This window comes from Polypterus senegalus, chromosome 6, assembly GCF_016835505.1.
Source record: "Polypterus senegalus isolate Bchr_013 chromosome 6, ASM1683550v1, whole genome shotgun sequence".
Classification (NCBI taxonomy): domain Eukaryota; kingdom Metazoa; phylum Chordata; class Cladistia; order Polypteriformes; family Polypteridae; genus Polypterus; species Polypterus senegalus.
Genome location: NC_053159.1, coordinates 188,133,256 through 188,156,699, shown reverse-complemented (window position 1 = coordinate 188,156,699; position 23,444 = coordinate 188,133,256). Strand labels below are relative to the sequence as shown.

Below are 23,444 nucleotides of genomic sequence, written 5' to 3'. Positions count from 1 at the left end.
GTCTAGACCAGGGGTCGCCAACTCCGGTCCTGCAGGACCACCATGGCTGCAGATTTTCATTCTAACCCTTTTTTGAATGAGTGCCCTGTATGTGCTGCTAATTAACTTCTTGTAAATTCATTTTAATTGAATTGCTTTTTTTAAGATTTGTTCCTCTGAATTGCTTCATTTCATTCCTTAAATGGCACCCAAACAGAAATGAAATGTGAAGTGAGTGAGCCAGCAGAAGACCAACTAAGTCAGGGCCTCAAATTCCAACCAATTTCACTCCAACCAGCTGCTTAATGAGGTGCCAATTATTGTTGTTAATTAAACCCATTCTTTAATTCTGTGGCTTGTTTGCTGCTCTCGTGGTGCAATAGCAGACATTTCTGAAATTTTTGATTTTCTCTTTTCTAAGAGCACCGTTGAAATGTTTTGGGGACCTGAGCAGACCAACATTTCCGAAACCCTCACCTTTCTTTATTTTCAGATATTGTATGAGAGACGCCAGTTGTCTTGGCTCATTTTGTATCTCATTATTGGTTGGCTGCTAATTAAGGAAAAAGAAACAATTAAGGCGTCTGAGTCTTCAAGAGCAAGTCAATTTAAAAAGTTCAAAATAAATTAATTAGCAGCAAAAACAGGTTGTTCATTAGGAAAATGGTTAGAATGAAAACTTGCAGCCACGGTGGTCCTACAGGATAGGAGTTTGGTGACCCCTGGTCCATCCATTCCAAACTTCAGTCCTTGAAGGCCACATTGGAGCGACAACACTCCGCAAACTTAAATTCCTACCATAGAGTTAGGATTTTGACTTGGCTGAAAAAGATGTTTCTTTTTCTTTTTTAGCCTTTCAGGAGTATCTTCTTTGGTTTTATATTTTTGATCAATGTCTTGTTGAAATCTGAATTGTTGCCCCGGTTTTATATCTTTCGCATGCTGTGCACACCATCGCCTATATTTTGCCCTCTCCATTATACCTTCTGTTTGGATAAGACTACTAATCCCCACTGATGCAAAAAATATAATCTTGGAGCATAATTTGACCAACACCATACTTCAATATGTGGATGATATTGTCGAAGTGATGAGCTGTTCACTTAGCATTAAAGGAAAACTGCACCCAAAATATATATACATGGTGGTCCAGATCTAATTATGCAGATCCAGATCGTCTGGATGATTTTGATTTATGCGGGGACGATTCCAGTTCGGCGCAGAGATGATTCTTCATGTCGTCAGTTCTCACACTTCTCGATGGTCCGGGATTTTCCGGGTGACTTTTTCTATGCAATAATAATTATAATATATATAACTCTATAATTAGATCTGGACCTCCCTATATATATATTTTGGGTGCAGTTTTCCTTTAATGCTAAATATATATTTATTTTTTTATTTCTTGTTACTTGTAGTGATGGCTCAGAAAAATATTTAATCTCATGTTTTTGTGCAGAATAGAGATTGAATAAAAATGTACTATAATACAAACCAAAGCTGATTAAAGTTGATGAGGGCTGCTGAAGTCATTGAGGCCTTCTTCAGATGTCTGAGATAGTACTGTCGTTGATGAGCCTTTTTTTGGTGACCGCTGTGGATTTGTTCTCCTAAGATCATTGGCGATGGTAACCCCCAGGACACTTTCCACAGCCTCGCCCCCAATGTAAATGGCAGTGTGATTTACCTGCTGCTTCCTGATTGTCGACATTCAGTGAGAAGGTTAATTTTCCTGACACCACTCTGACAGGAGCCTAATCTCCACTTTATCATTCTGTGGTCAAATGTTTGATGGTGGAAATGTCAGCAAACTTTATGATGGTTTTAGAACTATATCTGGCCATACACTCATAGAGTACAGAGAGTACAGCAGGGGACTCGGTCCATTGCCCTGGGGGGGTACCAGCGTTCAGAATCAGCAAGGAGTTAATTTTAAGATGCAGTAAAACCTTGGATTGTGAGTAACTTAGTCTGCGAGTGTTTTGCAAGGTGAGCTAAAATTTTTAATAAATTTTAACTTGACAAACGAGCGAGGTCTTGCAATATGAGTAACACATATACGCTTTGCCTGCCAAGCGTCATGTGATCACAACTGAGCCGATGGTGGTTCTGTCTCCACCAGATTATGGGTAATTGTCTCCCATGCTCAGTCTCAGTCGGTGTGCCTCACTCATATAGTCAACATCCATACGAGCATATACTGTTTACTATAGCATTGTGACCATGTGTGAGTCCCTGTCGTGCACCCCAAAACACAACACCGAGTCTCAGTACTTTAGCAAAACCAGCTTTTATTCAGCCTGAAACAGGAACAGCACAGTTCCTATTGTAGCGGGATGTGTCACTCTCCTATACACAGACACCGCAATCGGGCAGAGTCGGGGCCAGTTAGTGTCCAAGTAATACTGTGCCCTGTGCATTTATAATGTTCCTTGTATCACCCGTTAACAGCAGGCACTAATAGCATGACCGTGATCTTTTCGGATTCGCTTTTGTGGCAAACTGCTACAGCGCTGGGAGCCTGCAGTTGCTTTGGGATGCTCTTCCGCATGTTGTCCCGTTGGGGGGAATCCCAAAAGAGTTTAGAGACCTTACAGTGTGTAAAGCGTTTTTTTTTTATTTTGTGTCAGTGTCCAAGCGACTCTTCAAGCAAAAGCAACTGTCATTGGATAGGCTCCTTGTTAAAGTCGCAAAAAAAGATAAAGATTCCAACAGATAGCAGTGATTCCATTAGTTATAGTGAAAGTTGTCCTACATAATAACCCTCCTCCTCCTCTCCTCTCCCTCGTCTCCCTCACACCAGCCACGATTTTCTTTCAAAAGTTAAAGTGCAAGTTAATTTGTTTTATGTATTTTTACTTCATATAAAAATGATTAATACAAAATATAAATATGTTTGGGGTATAGAACGAATCATCTCTGTTTCCATTATTTCTTATGGGAAAATTTGCTTTGATATACGAGTGCTTTGGATTACAAGCACGTTTCCGGAATGAATTATGCTCTCAAACCAACCACTGTATCCGGAATTCATTTTGAGACATCTTTTTAAGTGTTAATTTGGCTTGCCATAAAACTGTTTATATTGAAAAACACGGTTTATATACAGTATCTCATGCCTTCTTTTATATAAATTCATACACTTTATTGACACTCGGCAGCCTTTGTTCTTATGATGTGTGTTTTTATTTAATCGATTGAATTATTTAATCTCTTTCAGTATCAGATCCAAGCATATCCCACTACGGTTATATTCAACCAGTCCAGCATTCATAATTATGATGGCCACCATTCTGCTGAAGGAATTTTGGAGTTTATTGAGGTATTCCATAGGTCATTTTAAATAAATCTTCTACATGTATTTAGTGATTGTAACCAGGGGTTAAATGGGATTCCACCTTAGCAGTTTTCAAGGTTTGAGCAGACTCTGCCCTGCCTGTGTCCACTCAGACTGCGTGTTTCATAATTTCAGCAGTTCAATTCCAGAACTATGTGGACATTTTTAAGTTTCTTTTACACTGGTGGAGTTTTCATGCTTTCTTGATATTCAAAGATAAGTGCTGAAGTCCATTGATGTACCTTCCAATATGTCCTGTCCAGGGAAGGTTTGTTCTTGGTTCCTTTACTGCCAGAATGTTTGAACCATTTCAGGGTGAAGAGAAACCGTGTCTAGAATGTGGATGATTGGTTGATACTGTTATATTACAATATGTATTCTTGTGGTGTGTACATTTTTAATTTTTGTTTTACTAGATTGTGAAAAATGTACTGTAAAATTTCACCTAGTATACTACAGTATAGGATCACTTTGTAATAAGCAGGATAGAATTGAGGGTGTAGAGGTGATTGAACCACTAGGGTCAAGTGACCATAATGTAATACAATTATTAGTATTTTGTAAGAGTGCAGATGCAAAGACTAAAATTGTTAAGTTAAACTTTGGTAGGACTAATTTTGAGCAGATGCGATAAAGTCTAAGGAGGATACACTGGGATAAGCTTTAAAGTGCAGAGACAGTCGAGGAGCAGTGGAACAAGTTTAAAAATGTTTTACATGTAATGCAGGACAGATACAGACCTAAATTTGGAATTAATAGGAAACTAAAAAAAACTCCATGGTGGATTAATAAAGATTTAAAAAGAAGTTGCAAAGGAAAAAACTGCTTTATAAGGCATATAAGACTAATGACTGCAAAGTGAATCGTAGAGCATATGAGAACATGAGGGCAACCATTAAGAAGGATATCAGGGAGGCTAAAAGACAGTTGGAGAGGAATAGAGCAGAGAAGGCAAATGACGACCCTAAGAGATTTTCAGTATTTTAGTAGTAGAAGAACAGTTAAGGAGGAGATCAAGTGCATCAGGAATAGTAATGGGGAATTAAAAGATACAGACAGTGAAAAAGCGGATGCCCTAAACTTACATTTTTCTGAGGTGTTTACAAGTGAGCAAGTGGACAACCTCCCAGAGGTAAACGCGACTACTAAGGAGGTACTGAGGGATTTGGAAATTGCAGAGGGAGAAGTGCTGCTCAGATTAAATAAGATGAAATCAAACAAATCACCAGGACCAGATAATATTTATCCTTGTGTTCTTATGGAGGCTAGTGACTACAGATATAAACCCTTGACACATTTTTAGGAATTCACTGTGCACTGGAGAGATTCCGAAGGACTGGAAAATGGCAAATATCATCCCTTTATATAAAAAGGGTGACAGGGAAGATCCAAGCAACTATATGCCAGTAAGCTTAACATGCATCACAAAATTAATGGAAGGAATTATTAAGGATAAGATTGAGCAACACATGGCAAGGACAGGAGTTTAACTGAACAGTCAACATGGGCTCAGAAGAGGGAGGTCGTGTTTTACTAACATATTGGAATTCTATGAGGAGGCAACAAAAGGATACGATCAAAGTGGAGCTTATGATATTATTTATCTGGACTTTCAGAAAGCATTTGATAAGGTGCCACATGAGAGGGTGGGCATCAAATTAAAAGAAATGGGAGTTCGCGGGTGATGTTTTTAGATGGGTGCAGAATTGGCTCAGACACAGGAAGCAGAGGGTGGTGGTGTGAGGAACCTCATCAGAATTGGCCGATGTTAAGAGTGGTGACCAGCAGGGGGTAGTGCAGGGGCTGCTGATATTTTTAACACTAGAATTACCAGAGCCTACGAAAAAACTCGTAATTCCATCCCACCTTAAATCGCTCCTTAAATCCCTTCACACCTCTCCGCCAGTGTCCTTTGTCCTCTAAATGTGCTGTGATAAAGAGAAGCTAGGTGCAGCCGGCTATTCCATCCCCCCACCAATTTAAACTTCTCCCAGCTCATGCCTTGATTGAGTATCTGGGAGTGAAGTGGAGTTTTAGAGTGGAAATAATAGATCGTTATTTGGAACACACGCATTTCATGTCTGTTCCGTTTCTACAGTAATCTGTGTACACACATTGTTAAAACAGAAACGTTTTTTATATTCTAGTAGTAGATGACAAAATGTAGACATAAACTATATAATGTATGAAGCCTGAAGTCCAAATATCAAAGAAACATTTTCACAAGAGGTACAAATATAACACAATAATTGCGCTTTTATTCAAAAATATAACTGCAGAAACAAAAAGCCGCCTTAGCATGCGACATTGACACCTGACACCCGTTTATTGTAACTTCCTCCGTGGTGCAATACAATCAGTTCCCGCCTGGGAATCAAAAGGTCGCGAGTTCGATACTGCAAACAGCCGGTGCAATTTATGATCCTTGTAAAGGTTAGCTTTGGTTTTTTTTTTAAATTCACTTTTTATTCTCTCAGTCGCGTTCAGAATCAATCCATACAACCCCATCTGACACGGCTGTTTCACATAAAGACGCGCTATAGCTCTGCAGTGTACCACGATGCATACTAACGCCCACCAAAGGGTTCTGACACACAGACGCTGGCGAAGCTGCCTTCTTCGTATCTCACCGTCACTTGATTTTCTTTTTATTCAGTTTTATTGAGTGTTCCTGACAGTCTTCGCATGTTGCTGTATGCTGTTTCTTTTGTACTCCGGGACATGCAGAGGAGAGAATGGTAAAGAGCAGTAACTTCGGCGCTATATGCAATCATCAGACACTCCCCATCTGCCCGTTGTTTTGTTATACTTTTACACCAACATATGTTCCTGTGTTTTAGCATGCTCAAACGGGCATGCTCAAAAAATACACGTGTAATGCCACGAAAAGTGCACGCAGACACTTCATTTCGCAAACAAAACAAGTGCACTTTTATTCAAGACTACCTGTATAACCGAAGAAAAAAGACAGCAAGTTACAGTAGGCGTTTGATACGACAGCTTGCATGATGCAATGCTAAGAAGTGCTGATTTTCATTCCGTGCTATATAAAATCATCACATTCAAATATTAACAGTTCCCACACACCCAAGGACCGTCCTTCCTACATTTACGACACGTGTACTTGTTGCAGTGCACACAACTCTCTGTGCTATGGTTCCTATTACACTGAATGAGCACCTGAAACTGTACTTTCTTCCCTGGGGGAAGGTCCCACATCAGAGAATTTCCAGTTCCTGCATAAATTCACACCCGATCTGACGCTGTTCGTTTTCAAATAATATTGCATTAGTGCGATGATGTTTTCACATATATTGTCTCTTTCTTTCAGGTGTGTAATAGAAACCACAGCATAGAGAGAAGTGTGTACATTGCTTCTTACAGGAAAAGGCGATGGAAAAAGTGCACTTGAATAAAAGTGCACTTTTGTTATACTTTTACACCAACATATGTTCCTGTGTTTGAGCGACAAGGGCAGATGGGGAGTGTCTGATGATTGCATATAGCGCCGAAGTTACTGCTCTTTAACAGCATACAGCATCATGCGGGGACTGGCAGGAACACTCAATAAAACTGAATAAAAAGAAAATCAAGTGACGGTGAGATACGAAGAAGGCAGCTTCGCCAGCGTCTGTGTGTCAGAACCCTTTTTGCGTTAGTATGCATCTTGGTACACTGCAGAGCTATAGCGCGTCTTTATGTGAAACAGCTGTGTCAGATGGGGTTGTATGGATTGATTCTGAATGCGACTGAGAGAATAAAAAGTGAATTAAAAAAAAAAAACAAAGCTAACCTTTACAAGGAACATAAATTGCACCAGCTGTTACAGACTGAAATCAAATGTATGCTTTTGTTCTAAAATAGTAAGACTAAGAGCAGTTTACTTCTCAAAATGGAGTGGTGCAGGATCGAACTCGCGACCTATTGACTCCCAGGCGGGAACTGATTCTATTAAACCATGGAGGAAGTTACAATAAACGGGTGTCAGGTGTCAATGTCGCATGTTAAGGCGGCTTTTTGTTTCTGCAGTTATATTTTTGAATAAAAGCCCAATTATTGTGTTATATTTGTACCTCTTGTGAAAATGTTTCTTTGATATTTGGACTTCAGGCTTCATACATTATATAGTTTATGTCTACATTTTGTCATCTACTACTAGAATATAAAAAATGTTTCTGTTTTAACAATGTGTTTACACAGATTACTGTAGAAACGGAACAGACATGAAATGCGTGTGTTCCAAATAACGATCTATTATTTCCACTTTAAAACTCCACTTCATTCCCAGATACTCAATCAAGGCATGAGCTGGGAGAAGTTTGTGCACGTTCTAAATTGGTGGGGGGATGGAATAGCCGGCTGCTCCTAGCTTCTCTTTATCACAGCACATTTAGAGGACAAAGGACGCTGGCGGAGAGGTGTGAAGGGATTTAAGAAGCGATTTAAGGTGGGACAGAATTACGAGTTTTTTCGTAGGCTCTGGTAATTCTAGTGTTAATATATATATATAAATAAATAAATGATTTAGATAGGAATATAAGTAACAAGCTGGTTAGGTTTGCAGATGATACCAAGATAGGTGGATTAGCAGATAATTTGGAATCCATTATATCATTACAGAAGGACTTGGACAGCATACAGGCTTGGGCAAATTTGTGGCAGATGAAATTTAATGTCAATAAATGTAAAGTATTACGCATAGGAAGTAAAAATGTTAGGTTTGAATACACAATGGGCAGTCGGAAAATCGAGAGTACACCTTATGAGAAGGATTTGGGAGTCATAGAGTCCACTGTCTACTTCCCGACAGTGTTCAAAAGCCATTAAGAAGGCTAACAGAATGTTAGGTTATATAGCACGATCTGTGGAGTACAAGTCCAAGGAGGTTATGCTCAACCTTTATAATGCACTGGTGAGGCCTCATCTTGAGCACTGTGTGCAGTTTTGGTCTCCAGGCTACAAAAAGGACATAGCAGCACAAGAAAAGGTCCAGGGAAGAGCAACTAGGCTGATTCCAGGGCTACAGGGGTTGAATTATGAGGAAAGATTAAAAGAGCTGAGCCTTTACAGTTTAAGCAAAAGAAGATTAAGAGGTGGCATGATTGAAGTGTTTAATATTATGAAGGGAATTAGTCCAGTGGATTGAGACCATTATTTTTAAAATGAGTTCATCAAGAACACGGGGTCACAGTTGGAAACTTGTTAAGGGTAAATTTTACACAAACATTAGGAAGTTTTTCTTTACACAAAGAACGATAGACACTTGGAATAAGCGACCAAGTAGTGTGGTAGACAGTAAGACGTTAGGGACTTTCAAAACTCGACTTGATGTTTTCTTGGAAGAAATAAGTGGATAGGACTGGTGAGCTTTGTTGGGCTGAATGGTCTGTTCTCTTCTCAAGTGTTCTAATATTCTAATGTTCTGTAATACAGTAGGCTTTGAATGGAATTGCTTAGGTTTTATCTCATTATCTTAAATATTCAGGATCTGGTGAACCCCTCAGTTGTGGCTCTTTCCCCTGAAACGTTTGAGGCGCTGCTTTCAAAGAAGAAGGATGACAACTGGGTGGTAGATTTCTACGCTCCGTGGTGTGGCCCATGTCAAGCTCTAATGCCAGAGTGGAAGAGAATGGCTCGGGTAAAATAATAATAATATCAATGTATGGAATTATGAGGGGCTAATGATTAAAATGTTTTTCTTTAATTCACTATTTAATGATGTAGTATTTAGCTTTGCTTAAAGCGACTATTTTATCCATGCCACATCCCAAAGATAACCATTTTTGATTAACTTCCAATGCTGAATTGGTTACATCTGAGTGTTGGAGGCGTTTGATGAGTGAACACTACTAATAGACTGGTAGCATCCTGTGTGTTGAAAGTTCAGCCTGTGATGGAGCAGCTGTCCTTATAAGTGAACTAGATACTGAGAGACCAATCAATAATTCCAGGGAACATCTTATTGCACTTGATGCCCTTAAGCACATTGAAGTCCCATTGTGTTGTGCATAAACCTATATGCTTATATTTTGTGTTACTTTTTATTTTATTTCTAAATATTCATTTTTATTTTTGTAGATGCTCAGTGGCGTTATCAGTGTTGGAAGTGTGGATTGTCAAAAGTATCATACTTTATGTCACGAGGCGGGTGTCAAAGCATACCCCGAAATCCGCTTTTATCCACAAAATTCCAAAGAATACCAGTAAGTTTATTTGCTTTGAAATTACATAAGCTGTGCTTCAAATCCTTAAACTTTATTTTAATTTGCTTGGAATTCATCTGGTATTTATTTATTTATTTACAGTGGAACCTCGGTTCACGACCATAATTCGTTCCAGAACTCTGGTCGTAAACTGAGTTGGTTGTGAACCGAAGTAATTTCCCCCATAGGATTGTATGTAAATACAATTAATCGTTCCAGACCGTACGAACTGTATGTAAATATATGTAAAGATTAAGCACAAATACTGTATAGTTAATTACACCATAGAATGCACAGTGTAATAGTAAACTAATGTAAAAACATTGAATAACACTGACACAAAACACCCAGGCTCACTGCTCAGCTACACGAGCAGGCTCGCTCACGCTCTCTCTCTCTCTCTCTCTCTCTCTCTCTCTCTCTCTCTCTCTCTCTCTCTCTCTCTCTCTGTGTAGCACATACCCCCACTGTCAGGCCCCCTTTGCACACACCCCGTCAGCAGCACGCGCTCGCTTTCTCTCTCTGTAGCGCACACACCCCCTTCTCCCCTCTGTCATCAGCACGTCCTCGCTCTCTCTCTCTCTCTCTCAACAGAGGGGAACATTTGAACAAATCTGAACTTTAATTTAAAAACCAACCACAAGCAACCAAAAAAGGCTATTTTAGCCTTACAGCCCGATCGCTGTAAACACTTTTTTTAAAAATGAGTTTTAAGCACAGCGGGAAAAAAGGAACATTTGAAAAAAGAGAAAAGTAACATTGCAACTAATCACGCTATGAACAACTCCATCTGTAAACACTTTCATGAGTTTTAAGCACAGGGAAAAAAGCGAACATTTGAAAAAAGAGAAAAGTAACATTGCAACAATTCACGCTACGAACTGAAAAATTAACTTTTGAAAAATCCGTAATACAAAAACCACCAAGAAAACTAACCTTGCATGAGTCGAGTTCTGGCATGAAGTGTTTTCCTTCAGGTGTTTTCTCTCTTGTGATTTCTTGGGTTTCTGGTGTTTTTAGCTGTTTAGCTGGTGGGAGCGAAAGCCTCATGCAGCCATTCCACAAAAGAAAGTTCTTGTGACCCAACCCTTCGTGTTTGCCCTCCACAATACTGGCAGTCTGGCTTTGTTTACATTGTGCTGCTTGAAAGCACGAGGGTTCTCAGATTGGTAAATGAGTAAACTGGTAAACAGTTTTTCCACCTCTTGTAATTTCTTTCTTTACTTTGATTTCAGTTTTCTTCAAAACTTTCTTCTCACCACTCTTCACTTCCTTAGAAGCCATAGTTAAGTGCAAAAGCACACCAAAGACTGTAGAGCAGAAAGATAGTGCACGTCTGACTGAGAACAATGAACAAGGAGCGACGCTGCTTAAAAGAAAAAGCCTTTAGGTTTGTGCGTGCCGATGATTTCCGCACATGTTGCATTGCTTCCAGGAGAGAGAGAGAGAGAGAGAGAGAGAGAGAGACAGAGAGAGAGACAGAGAGAGACAGAGAGAGACAGAGAGAGAGACAGAGAGAGAGACAGAGAGACAGAGAGAGACAGAGAGAGACAGAGAGAGACAGCCAGCCAGCCAGGGGGAGATTGCTGCACGTGTTTGCCTGCCTGTGGAGTTGGGGGGATGGTTCACGTGCACATACTGCCTGCTTCTCAGAAAGAGAGTCTCAGCTGTACCCCACCCCCTATGCAGAAGGCAGGCAGTACATCCCCCCAACTCCACCCCGGCACAGGCAGGCAACCACGTTCAGCAATCTCCCCCTCCCCAGCAGGCACTTGGCTAGCTCTATTTCTCTCTCTCTAAGCTGGAAGCAGGCAGTCTGAACCGAGAACAATGCAACATGTGCAGAAATCATCGGCGCGCACAAACCGAAAGGGAAACTGGCTTGTTCATATACCGAGTGTGTGGTTGTGAAAAAAGTTTGGCGAACTTTTTGGTCGTGAACCGAGGTTCCACTGTATTTGGATTTTATTGATTTTATTAAAATCAAATAACATTCCATGCAAATAAGTCAAGGTTTACAAAACTTGGTTCAAAACAAATCAACCCCCCACCCATGAGAAAGGGAGCTAGGCCAGCAGAGTAAAACTTTAAACTAGTAAAAATAAGTAAATAGATAAATTAATAACTGAATAAAAATAAATAGAATAAAAAAGGAGGTTTTGAAAAAATATGTACAGATCCTCTAAGTGAGACTTTGATTCTTTCCAGTTTTAAATAATTTCAGTTACCGAACCCAGCCACAGGGGATGCACAAGCCAGTGTGTTTCTTCATGCCGGTCCCAAGCCCAGATAAATGGGGAGTGTTACATCAGGAAGGGCGTCTGGTGTAAAATTTTGCCAAATCAATATGTGGTCAACAATACAAATTTCCATACCGGATCGGTTGAGCCCCGGGTTAAAAACGACCGCCATCAGTACTGTTAGCCAACAGGGTGCTGGTGGAAATTGGGCTACTGTTGGCCAAAGAAGAGGGGGGTGACGTGTCTGGAGGCAGGAGTTCAGGAAGAAGGTAAAGAGAGTGGAACTGAGGGTAGGAACTTTGAATGTTGGTAGTATGACTGGAGCAGCCGAAAGAAAAAGAACATATAACATGAGTTACCCACTGACTATAAAGAGGTGAGTTAGAATTCTTTCAGTTGAACAGGATAAATCTACGTGCTAATAGTGTAGTTAAGGCCATTACAGTTTGTTTGTCTTCTCCACTTTAAGCCCCTCTGTGAGTCCACCAATCACAACTGTTAGTGGGTTAGAGAGGGATTGTGACACCAAAGCTGTCTGAAAGGCATTTAAAAATGTTGGTCCAGAATGATGTTAATTTGGTGCACATGTGGCCCAGTGAGGCTGGAACTTGATTGCAGCGTTCATAGGTTGGATGTCGCCCTGGAAACATTATGGACAATTTTAAACAAGACAGATGTGCTTGATAGATAATTTTAAGTTGAATAATTGTATGCTCTCCACATATGGAGCCCAAGTGAATTCTGTGCATGGCTGCCTTCCACTCCTTTTCTGAGATATTAAGTGAGAGATCCTTTTCCCACTGTACTCTTGGCTCTTTTAAAGGGAGGGACTTTAAGATGTTTTTATATATTACGGAGATGCTGTCCGAGTCCTCAAGACTGATCAGTATTTTTTCCAGCATAAAGGGAGATGGGAGGTGAGGAAAATTGGGCAGGTTTTGTTTAACAAAGTTTCTAATTTGAAGGTAGTGAAAGAAATGTATTGCTGGTTCATCTGGTATTTAGCTGCACATTTAAGATCAATAAGGACACTTTGAAGAAAGCAATGTGAAAAATGTATGTATTTTTTGATTTTTGCCATAATTTGCATTTACTTGCATGATTAAAATATTGATTCAAATAAAATTAATATTCAAGTAATATCTATCCATTATCCATCCCGCTATATCCTAACACCGGGTCACAGGGTCTGCTGGAGCCAATCCCAGCCAGCACAGGGCGCAAGGAGGGAACAAATCCCAGGCAGGGTGCCAGCCCACTGCAGGGCACACATACACCAAGCACAATTTAGGATCGCCAATGCACCTAACCTGCATATCTTTGGATTGTGGGAGGAAACCCACGCAGACACAGGGAAGACCCGGGAAGCAAACTCCGGTCCCCACTGCGCCACCATGCCGCCCTTCAAGTAATATGATCATGATTAATTATCATTCTCTGCTGCAATAAATTGATAATCATCATAAGAAAAATTGTAACCTAAATAGAAATGGTTGGGTGTAACTGAATCTTTACAAAATAGTCCTTCAAAACTGTGTAACTTCTCAATATCCAGTTACAATCGTTCTGTAAAGTTTGCCCTTTTGAAAGAATGCAGTTCATGTAGTGTACAATTCAAGTCAGATACACTGATCAGCCACAACATTAAAACCCTCCTGCCTAATATTGTGTAGGTCCTCCTTGTGCTGACCTGTCGAGGCATGGACTGCACAAGGCCTCTGAAGGGTTCCTGTGGTATCTGGCAGCAAAATGCTAGCAGCAGATCCTTTAAGTCCTGCACATTTTCGGCCAGGCTAAGTTGCTGGCCATCCATCACACACTTGCCAGATCTGACCCAGTCGTCTCACCATCACAGTCTGGCCCTTGTCAAACTCACTTAGATTCTTATGCTTGCCCGTTCTTCCCATTTTCAACATGTCACCTTCATGAACTGGCTGTTTGCTTGCTTTCTTTGCCATAGTATATCAGGTTCCATTGTGAAGATGATCCATGTTATTCACTTTACCTGTCAGAGTTTTTTAATGTGGTGACCGATTGGAGTATATGTTGGGAAGCTCGATTTTGTGTTACTGTATTTGAATATTCGGCCTTTTTTGTTTTAACCAAGGTCTAAAATAGGGGTCAGCAACCTACGGCACACGTACCAAGTGTGGCACGCGTAACAATTTTCAGTGGCACTCTGATTGAATTGAAATATAGTAAAATTCAAGTTTGATTACAACGCACGCATTCACACCCTTACCTGCGTTTTGCGTATGCAGCTCGCATGTAAATAGAAACCATGTGTTCGGTGCAGGCCGTGGTACGTTGAAACAAACCTCTTGTTATAAATGACTCATAAAAGACCAAAACTTGATGTGTGCTCTTTTTAAGACTCTTGGACAAATGAATATGGATTTATACTACAAAAGGATATCGTGCTGTGTGTGCTTTATGCTGCGAAAGTGTCGTGTGTCATGCGTATTTCAAATGTACAAAGACATTTTCAAGTTAAACATCAGTCCATGATGAGAAAAGTGAAGCTATAAAAAGGGCTGTTTCTGGCTTTAAGAAACAAACTACATACTTTAGTCAAATAATTGGAACCAAAAATAAAGCCACCAAATGTAGTTATACAATTGCTTCGCATTAATTGATGAATAGCTGTTTAATAAAAGAATTACTAATTATATAAGAATTCTTGATACATTTTTCTTATTCAAACTATGTATTTTGTATTGAAAAAAACTGTAATTTATTATTTGTAATACAATTTTTATTATGTTGAAAATTAAAATTTCACAAAACCTTCTTTTCACATAGGATCCTATGTATTTCAGAATATTGAATAACTAATATAAGATCTGCCCATTATAACCTGACCAATTTTGATACTATATATATCATAATTGGTACAATTATGCCGGCCCGTGGAATAACATTGTAACATTGGTTCAGCACGCCACCACTGAAAGGTTGCCGACCCCTGGTCTAAAGTATTGATGCAATTTATATATTAAGCAAAAAATGTGCGCAGATCCTTTCCAGACGTTTTTTGATGTAATACCCCTGCAGTGTTTTGAGTTTACAGCAACAGTAATTTTCATACAAAGAACGCAGTTACAAGATGTCAATAAGAAAGTTAAAAGAATATGAATGAGATTCCTAAAAAAGTGAATAATAAAAAATCAATATGCCCTTGCATAACACAGATATGCCTGTAACAGGTATAGAGTCCTTACAGGGAGGACAAAAGAACCAAAAACAAAACACACTCCAGGAGCAAGATACTGGGGGTAAAAGACAAAACTACAGGGTTTCAACAGTAAAAGGCCACTCAACACCCTGTGAGCATTCTGCCTAACGTAAATATGCTTAAGTAGTTCATAGAGCTTTTTATGTTTCGTCCTAAATGCAAAAAGATTTGATGCAATGGCCTTGTTTGCATTTGGCGTATCCACTTTTATTTCATTGTCACAGGCAGCTGTCCAGTTGTTTAATCATGTGAACAGCAAAAAAAAAATGGAAAAGAAAGGAGAGATAATAATAATGGTTGGAAATCCAAGAATTGTATGCTGTTTCGATGTGTATGTAACATATTCGAAGTAAAACTAAAATCCATCTATAAAAAAGTCAAATTTAAAAATGTAGTTTTTTCTTTTACACGAGTGTATCTGTGGGTTGTTTTCAAAATAAATAATTTGGCATGATTTACTAAAAAAAATAAGAAATGCTTTTCCAGTCTTATACACAAAGCATTCATTGGGAAAGGTTTATGTTGGAAACTTGCAATTCACCGCTATTTCTATGGCTTTTAAAATTATTTTTTTATTATCGCTTTGGTGTCTCTGTCTGATATTCAGTTAACTATAAATTGTCTTGCAGGGTTTATAATGGGTGGCACCGGGATGCTTACTCTCTTCGAGGTTGGTCCTTGGGGTAAGTAGTTACTTACTAGTGTTTCTCCAAAATAATGATTAAGACAGAAATTTTTAATTACAATGTCAGCTTTTCAGGGGGTCACAAGTTTCTTTTCTGGAGAAAAACTCTTACAAGAGTTAAGTAGATAAACTGATTGAAACATGAAATGTTTGTTAACGTATTGTGCATGAAGCTGGGAAATTTTGTGTTTGAAAGTATTTACCTAAGGTACTGTATTTGGAAAATTTACTGCCACAACTACTATATCTATCTATCTATCTATCTATCTATCTATCTATTATATAGTGCCTTTCATATCTATCTAATCTATCTATTATATAGTGCCTTTCATATCTATTTATTATATAGTGCCTTTCATATCTATCTAATCTATCTATTATATAGTGCCTTTCATATCTATCTATTATATAGTGCCTTTCATATCTATCTAATCTATCTATTATATAGTGCCTTTCATATCTATCTACTATATAGTGCCTTTCATATCTATCTAATCTATCTATCTATTATATAGTGCCTTTCATATCTATCTAATCTATATAAAAGGCACTATATAGTGGATATATCTAATCTATATAAAAGGCACTATATAGTGGATAGATATGAATGGCACTATATAGTAGATAGATTAGATAGATAAGAAAGGCACTATATAATAGATAATCTATCTAATCTATGCATACATGCATGCCTTCATCTTCGTAGTGGAAGGACCAGGGGAGAGTGCATGCTTCCCTATTGCTGACATTCAGAAAGAAGGTTAATTGTCCTGACACTACTCTGACAGGAGCCTAATCTCCTCTTCATCATTCTGTGGTCAAGAATTTGATGGTGGAATGTCAACAAACTTTATGATGGTATTACACAATCCAAAGGCAATTGGAAACTGGAAAAAATTCACAAGCCAATCAGTTTCTGAGGGTCCCCCAGCTTGCATGATCACACACTTCTCACAGCACAACAGCTTCAAGCACAATTTAACAGTGCAGGTCAAAAAAAAGCAAGTGCCAGTTTGTACTGTGAAGAGGAGAGTTGGTGCTGCAGGTTTGACAGGGCGAGTGACAGAAAGAAAGCCATTCCTTAAAGGACAAAACGGGGCCTTGAAATACCAGCTGTGGACTACTGCGGACTGGAAGAAAGTCTTAGGGACAGATGATCCAAATTTAAAATCTTTGGTTCTTCACGCAGGGTGTTTGTGCGCTTTTGAGATAGTTAAGCAACTGACACCATCTGTCAAGCATGGAGGAGGAAGTGTGACAGTCTCAGGTTCTTTTCCTGGAGGCAGAGTTGGTGACTTGCACCAAGTGACTGGCATTCTGAATCAAAAGGAATATGACAGTGTGGCTGTTATATCAGCAAAAGGTGCAGGCTACTTTAATGAATCAAAGATTTTAATAAAATTGTGTACTCTCAATAATTCCTTGACTTATTTTTTATTTAAGACATTAAACTTAATGCATTTCCAGAAAAAACTGAAAAATCTCAGGTGTTCTAAAACTTTTGACTGGTTGTGTGTGTGTGTGTGTGTGTGTGTGTGTATATATACACATATATCACATACATTATTTTTTTGTCACTTTTTGGCACCTGTATGATGCCTGTAGTTTCATTTTGGAATCTGTTATGTCCCATGAGAAATTAAATAAAGGAGACCCCAAGGTCCCCTGAAGGAACCTTACCCACAGCTCTTCTCCCACATTTAGACTGCAAGAGATGGTTGTACACCACTCACTAGCATTAATACTGCAGACTGGACTTGTTATTTTCCTGTGACACACGTCCACAGAAAAATAGTTTTTTTGAGTCTCATAGCCTAATCCTTCCATAGAACTCGCATATACTCATTAGCCTGAAGCACTTCAAAAATATCGGGTGAAAAAATAGTACATAGCTTGACATTTAATTCTAGTTTAACTTCTTGAAACAAAGAGCACTTGAGGTACAGTGAGGGCCTCACCATCAGAGCATGAGCCTTGTGCTCTTCAGATCCAAGGACAAGTTTTTCGTCTGTGGGTCAAGTGACATTTCTTGAGCTGTGTCCAAATGACTCTGTTAGGAGAAACTGGCCGAAGGATGGATGGCTTGGTTTTTAAAGCCTTCGGATAGTCAGCCTGCAACCAGCAGGGTCTTGTATTGTAGTTGTCCTTTTAGTCTAATGTTAAAATACTGTCGTAAGAGAGTTGATCAACTCAGTGATTTAGTTCCCTCGGGACACCTTCCATGTGTTTTGGCAAGCTCTTTGTTTTATTAAAGATCTTAAAGATGTGCATCAAAATGATAGGCTGTTAGGAGGTTTTCTACCACAGTAAGGATTTGCTCTGACTTTTCTTTTGGTATTTTGGCGTTCTTAATGACAGGTCTCTTCCACGTGCTTCAGTAGACTTAACACCTGAAGACTTCAATAAAAAAGTTTTGAGTGGAAAGGAGCACTGGGTGGTGGACTTCTATGCTCCTTGGTGTGGACCCTGCCAGCATTTTGCCCCAGAATTTGAGCTGCTCGCCAGGGTAAGTTCACCGAAGTGGCCAATATGAAGGCAGAACTTCTCTAAGAAGCTTATTAATAAACATACAGCTTAGACATGCTGCAATAGATCAGGTGTCTTATCTACTTTTGGGTCTCAGCAAATCCAGTGTTCACTACAGTACAGTAAAATATATCACAGTGCAAATTTTTCTCATCGTGTTAAAGATCCAATTTGTGTGTTTTATGAATACAATCCTTTCAGATATCCCATGAGTGATTAATGTTTGGACACATACTTGCATAAAAAGAAAGCTTATAGCTATCCTTTTGTTTTTCTTGCTTCATTTATTCCAGTTCTCAATCACAGCAAGCATCTGTAGCTTAGGACAAAAGTTAGGATCCTCCTGTGAACTGAATTTGGACCAAAACCATCACGTTCCACCCCCCCTAGCCCCTGTATTATAGTAAGATGAATGGAACTCAACCAGGTTCATTTTTGGATTGGTATGCTCTCACACACTCAAGCTTAAAACACACACATGTACACAGACAGTGACCATATCCACTTAAGCACTGATTATGACTGATGGCTGCACAGCCTATATCCTTCAGTACTCCACATAGGGACTGAGTAGCTTCAGCACGAATGACACATGGGTGTCCCTGGATATAACCCCTACACCTAAAGGCTGGTGTACCTTAGCCCCTGAGAATAGCCTAGAAACATGAAGAGTGGTGCACCTTAGTTAATGCCACTTGCCAACCAATGATGTGTTACTTCTATCATGCTGTCCTCTTTTGGGAAATCTCCCTCTATCTGCTAACCCTGCTAAGAAAGTAGCATCTCCCCACATCAGGTACCGTGTGTCTAACTTTACTATTTAAGTTACACGAGATATGCCAACAAAGTAACAGCAACATCATAAAAGAAAATGTAACTTGATAGTAATATCTGGATGTATGGTCCTAAATAAAAATGCCCCCTTGCTTTAAATTCGGAAAGTTTTCTGAAGACTAGCAGCAAATAAAATGTCAGTGTGTCAAAAGAGAGGATTGCCCCGGTCGGCTTGTTTAAATTCAGTGTAAACAGTTCATTCTGCCGAGTGTAAAAGTCTGTGGGACGAGATGCAAGAGCTTTTTCCTGGCCGTCAGTCATGACAAACTTGGTGTGCCCTTGTCCATCGGCTGCTGTTTATCCTTTACTGGGTGCTCTATTAATCCAGACCTAATGCTACCAGTTATAATTAGAAACAGTGCCACACTTTGCCATACCTTGTCTGCCCTGGGCAGAATGATTGAAGCAATAAAGTCCCTCTCGTTCATTTTAACACCTTCAATTTCTCTGACTAGCATGCTCAACCAACCTCTTACAGAAGATATAAAAAGTCTACACACCCCTGTCAATATCAAAGATTTTCTATAATAAAAAAATTAAACCATAATAAATCCTGTCATTGCTTACTCCACCTTTATTGCAGAATTGCAATCAATACAAAAGAGGTGAAAAAAAAATCGGAAATTTATCAGTGAAAAACGAAAGAAAAACCCTACAAAAACCTGGCTGTATTAGCATCCACACCCTTTAATAGAATAATAGGACCCTTTTAAATATTAGTTGTGTTCTCTTCAGTGTATTATATTGTATCGTATTGACCCCCTTTTTTTTTTTTTTTTGGACACCCACTGCACGCCCAACCTACCTGGAAAGGGGTCTCTCTTTGAACTGCCTTTCCTAAGCTTTCTTCCATTTTTTCCCCTACAAGGGTTATTTTTGGGAGTTTTCCTTGTTTTCTTAGAGAGGCAACGCTGGGGGGCTGTCAAGAGACAGGGCCTGTTAAAGCCCATTGCGGCACTTCTTGTGTAATTTTTGGGCTATACAAAAATAAATTGTATTGTATTTAATAATCATGGATGTGGCTGCATTCAGAATCGGCCAATCACAGTAAGCGTCATCTCAAATAGTAGTTATTATACACCCAACATCAATTAAATGAAAGCACATAGTGTAACAGTGGGCACTCGCTGCTTGAAGGTGTGGTATTCTCTTTGCTATCATTACATAAGTTGATAACTTCTCACATTTCTTTTAACAGAACTTTTCCAGCTCTCTTGCCTCCATGTCTACTTGTTCTAAAGCAGGGTTTCTTAAACTTTTTCTGGTCACAACCCAATCTTACCCTTCATAGTGTCTTTTAGTGGTGGGACAATTGTAAGTGGGGTGTTGTGTGAATCGACGATGATTGGAGCAATGTCAATTGCTTAATTAACCTGCAGTAACGCAACACAACCCACTTTGCAAACCATCTGAGACTTGAAAGCATTAAATTCATCAGTAACTTGTGACCCAACAATGGCTCTAAAGTCATCAACAATCTCTAGCCAGTTTGACCAGCAGATAGCCATGCAAAAGGCTCTGTCTTTATTCCAGATTGCACATTTTGCAATGTGGTAACTGCCGATGGTCAGGCGTAAGCCTGCACCTTCTGGCTCAGAAGCAGCTACTTACAGCATGAGCTAATTGGAGAACTCCCATGCTCATGCAAGCAGCGCCTGCTTCTAAGCACTTCATCTGGCCAATACAGTTGGTGTCAGCTGAATTTTATTCATTCAGCCCCCTCGACTTTTTCTGCATAGCAATACCCCACACAGCCAGTTCGGAGTTTCCAGCCATTCTAGCTTGGAGGAACTTGACTCAAAACTAATAAATTGAAAGGCGTCGCATAAAGTGGTAGACTGGGATCAAGTTTGGAAATCTCTGTAATGGAGAGCAAGAGTCTGGAGAAGCTAGAAATGTGTTATTTTGTCTAATTATTACTTTGTTTTCTGCTTTTTCATCTTGAAAGTCTGTTAAGCAAACCATTAAAGCTGGTAAACTGGACTGTCAAGCTTACCCTCATGTGTGCCAGAGTGCTGGAGTGCGAGCGTACCCTAGTGTCCGCTTCTTCCCCTACATTGGAGGAACGCAGGTAAGTTCAGTTAATTTTATTCTCATTAAACACCTTTTTTTTAATTAAGGGAATAGGTTAACAATAACAACACTAACTTTAATAACTTATCCAAAATTATGGTGGCGTGCATGGATACAGTCACTTTGCACTCCCTGAAATGGCCCCTTTTAGCAGCTGTTTTATCTATTGGAGAACTGCATCAATAATTTCATTGTACTGATGTGCAATTACAATAAAGCATTCTAATCCAATCTACACTCACCGGCCACTTTAATAGGTACACCTTGCTAGTACTGGGTTGGCGCCTGTATTGCCAGAACTGCCATAATTCTTTGTAGCATAGATTCATCCAGGTGCTGGAAAAAATCCTCAGGGATCCTCATGTCCATTTTGACATGATAACATCACACAGTTGCTGCAGATTTGAATCTCACACTCCACCACTACTGCAGCTCCCCAGGATTTACTTTGCCCACACCTGTCTTAGAGTGACCTGTTGGGTTCTTGGTCACCTCCCTGACCATGGCCCTTCTTGCCCAGTTACTCAGTTCAGCCTGACAGCCCTCTGTAGGAAGAGTCCTGATGGTTCCAAACTTCTTTTGTTTCACAATTCTGGAGGTGACTGTACTCCTGGGAACATTCAAAAGCTTTGGAATTTCTTTTTATCTCCTCGTCCTGATCTGTGCTTCACCACAATTTCATTGTGGAGGTCCACAGAGAGTTCCTTGGACTTCATGGCTTTTTTTTTTTTGTTTGTTTTGTTGTCCTGCCCATGCAGTGTAAATTGTTGGGCCTTCTATACTCAGGTACACGTGTGCTTTTCTAAGTGATGTCCAGTCAATTCAGTTTACCACAAGTGGACTCCAGTCAAATTTTAGGCACATATCCAGGAGAATTTAAAGCAAATGGGATGTACCCCGAGTACAGTTTGGATAGCCAAAGCAATGGATCTGAATATGTATATGAATGAGAGATTTTATTTTTTGAGTTTAAAGTTCTAAAGACATGGTTAAACTAATGTATTTACTCGTGGATAAGTTCTCCCACGGATAAGTCAGGACTTGATTTTACTGTATAATTTCTGGTATTTTATAATGTTGGTCGTATAAGTCAAATGTGGAAAACTCACGCTGTTGGTCCAAGAGATTATGATATTTATGATATGCTAACACCCACCTGAGAGAGTAACCAAGGAGCACACTGCTTTTTTTTTTCCTATGTATTGTGCCTACGTGTCCACACGGTAATACCCGAACTATTCCGAAGCGACGTTTGCACTGTTTTGTGTTTTTGTATCTCACACCCTCATACACCTTTATCATAAGAGCAACCCTTATCTACATTGGAGTGTTTGATCAGAAGAAAATTTTAAGCTGGTTTTTAAATTGAAGTGGTGAAAGATATTGGTAACTGTGCTGCTGCAACAAAATTCGATGCTTCTGAGAAACTGGTGCGAGATTGGAGGAGGCAAAAAGATGTAAAAAAAATGGTCGCATTTTTGAATGGACGTATAAGTCGGGGGTCTGATTTTATGATCAATTTTTCGTGTTTTAAGACCCGAATTATACGTGAGTATATACGGTATGTCATTATGGGTTATGATTGATGGGCAAAAATGTCAAATTTATCCATTTAATATTAAATGTGCATCATGAAAAATTTTGCAGAGAGTGAAGGGGTACAATCACTTTTTGAATCCACTATGTATATCCAGAGATGACGGGACCTTCGGCTTCATTCAGTGACCAACCTGTATCATCATTACCAACTTTCATCCATGGGGCTATTTCAAATACCTAGAATACAACTGTTAATGGTGTACCTTTTAGTGCATCATTACTTTATTAGTTTTAATTAAGGACTTGCACATAGCATAGGCATTGCATTTTTCTCATTTCCTTTTGACTTTTTAATTGTTTACATTATTTGTAGAAACATCCTGAGGGAGAGCACATTAACAGCAGGGAATCCAAAGCAATTGCAGATCATCTGAATCAGAGGCTACAGCAGATAAATCCCCAAATACAGGACAAGTCACATGTCAAGTTCATGGTGAGTACCTGTGTTTCTTCAGTCTGACCAAACAACGATATCTAATGCTTAGCACTCATTTTCATTGTAAACCTCTTCTCTTAATTTAAGTTCAGATTTGACAATGTGGTGTTCTTGGAAATTAAGATTAGACGGTCCATTTTCACATCAACAGCAACATTTATTTCTATAGCACACTTTCATACAAAAAATGTTGCTCAAAGAGCTTTACAAGATGTCAAAGAGAAAGTTACAAGAAAAGTAGAAATAAGGCAAGAATATTAATGAATATGTAACAGAGAACAAATAAATAAATCCAGA

At 39.3% G+C, this 23,444-nt stretch overlaps 1 protein-coding gene across 1 annotated transcript in view; it reads left to right on the top strand.

The window, feature by feature from the left end:
- Positions 1-23,444, top strand: part of dnajc10 (DnaJ (Hsp40) homolog, subfamily C, member 10) — a 90,385-nt gene that overhangs the window by 57,368 nt on the left and 9,573 nt on the right. Inside the window, exons 16-22 of the mRNA XM_039757731.1 lie at positions 3,200-3,301; positions 8,802-8,954; positions 9,395-9,519; positions 15,624-15,677; positions 18,038-18,185; positions 20,988-21,110; positions 23,025-23,144. Of these exons, the coding sequence (XP_039613665.1) occupies positions 3,200-3,301; positions 8,802-8,954; positions 9,395-9,519; positions 15,624-15,677; positions 18,038-18,185; positions 20,988-21,110; positions 23,025-23,144 (825 nt within the window). The remainder of the gene's footprint in view (positions 1-3,199; positions 3,302-8,801; positions 8,955-9,394; positions 9,520-15,623; positions 15,678-18,037; positions 18,186-20,987; positions 21,111-23,024; positions 23,145-23,444) is intronic.